General features: G+C 50.9%; 1 gene segment (V, D, J or C); it reads right to left on the reverse strand.

Moving 5' to 3' along the window:
- Positions 1 to 208: 208 nt before the first annotated feature.
- On the reverse strand, positions 209 to 935 carry LOC134341599 (T cell receptor beta variable 24-1-like). The segment is given in 2 exon segments: positions 209 to 528; positions 794 to 935. Coding segments are annotated over 2 exon segments (462 nt in total).
- Between the last annotated feature and the right edge of the window lie 682 nt (positions 936 to 1,617).

Genomic DNA, 1,617 nt, shown 5'->3' on the forward strand with positions numbered 1-1,617 from the left:
CCGCCATGCCCAGCCTATGTTTATTCACGACGTTGTGTGTAGGTTGCACAAAATCTCTCTCCATAACCACTGTACTGTCTATACTGGAGGTCTGGGTTCTTCCCCCGCCCCCCCCGCCACCCCAGTTTAAATACCCACCCCCACCCCCGCACCTGCTCTCCTATTGACAGTCACGTCTTGTTTCAGAGTTACAGGTTTTTGTTCGGTTTCACCATCCGGTCGGGCGGCTGTGTAAACTCCAGGCGCAGAAATAACGAGCCGAGTGATTCGCAGTCAAACTTTTAGAAATCAGCTTGAACTGGTTGTCCTGCCTCTTGGCTGTTAACCCGTCCGCCGTCTCCTCCGGTTCCAGATGCATGTTGTTCTGTGAGTAAAGCAGGTAATGAGGTCCGTTCCCCGGGTACTGTCTGTACCAGTACATACGATCAGTATCACCCCCTCCTTCCGCCGTACAATGCAACTCCATTCCATCGCCGGCCAGTGCGGAAAACGCGGCGGGAGTCTGGCGGACGGTCACCGACGTCGCGCCTGTGGACAGGGAGAGGAACAAAGAGAAAGGTGGAAAAACTGAGTGACCGGCGTCCGGAGGAGGGCGGCGGAGAGTGGAACAAGAAAGGGGAAATGCAGGGAGATGTAGGGATTGCGGGGGTGACACGACGGGCGCGGATACAGAGGTAGAAAACTAATCGTCAACTGAAGAACGTTAGATGACAGAGAGAATAATAATAATAATAATAATAAGTAGACCAACAAGAAGAAAACGAAGGAAAGAAATTTAATAAAACCAACGTACAGGTAAACCAGGCCGTGATCCCCAGTAAGAGAAATGCTTGCCCGTGGTCCATTTTAACGCAATACTGAAAGGGAGGGTGACGAATCGCGGCGGTAGGAGCAGACGGCTTTGCCCTTCCTGCGTCAGAAGAATCAGAGGACATTAGTCACACCCCTTCCGCCGAGTTAACCAATCGGAATCGATGACGTGATTAGTGCAGACTCTCCGTCGTATCATGAAGTTTAGTCACACCCCTTCCACCGAGTTAACCAATCGGAATCGATGACGTGATTAGTGCGGACTCTCCGTCGTATCCTGAAGTTTCAGACGTTATCATGAACGCCAGACATTCCGCTGATGCTGGAAATCCAAAGCAACGCACTCAAAATGCTGGGGGAGCTCGTCACGTCTGGCAGCATCATTGAAAATGAGCGTTACGGGCCTAGACGCCACTGCAGGACCGGGAAGGAAGGGAGAAGGAGCCAGAAGTGAAAGGTAAGGGGAAGAGGGAGAGCGATTGCGAGAAATCGATAGGTAGAAGCCAGGTGGGTGAGAAAGGTGAAGGTCAGGTGATGAAAGGATCTGTTGTGGGAGGAGAGTGAACGAAAGGAGAAAGGCAACGAGGACCGGGACTTCGGGTGTAGGGTGATAGGCAGGTGAAAACAGGTAAGAGGTGAGCGTGGGGAATGGAAGGAGACGGGTGTTTGAGAGATTTTTTAAACCAGAAGGAGAAATTGATACTCATGTTATCAGGTTTGAGTTGCCCAGATGGAATATAAGATGTCGCTCCAACAACGTAGTCGAGGCAGTTGTAAATTAATTCTTAATCTCTCTCTCTCTCTCTC

Source organism: Mobula hypostoma, unplaced genomic scaffold (assembly GCF_963921235.1).
Source record: "Mobula hypostoma unplaced genomic scaffold, sMobHyp1.1 scaffold_36, whole genome shotgun sequence".
Classification (NCBI taxonomy): Eukaryota; Metazoa; Chordata; class Chondrichthyes; order Myliobatiformes; family Myliobatidae; genus Mobula; species Mobula hypostoma.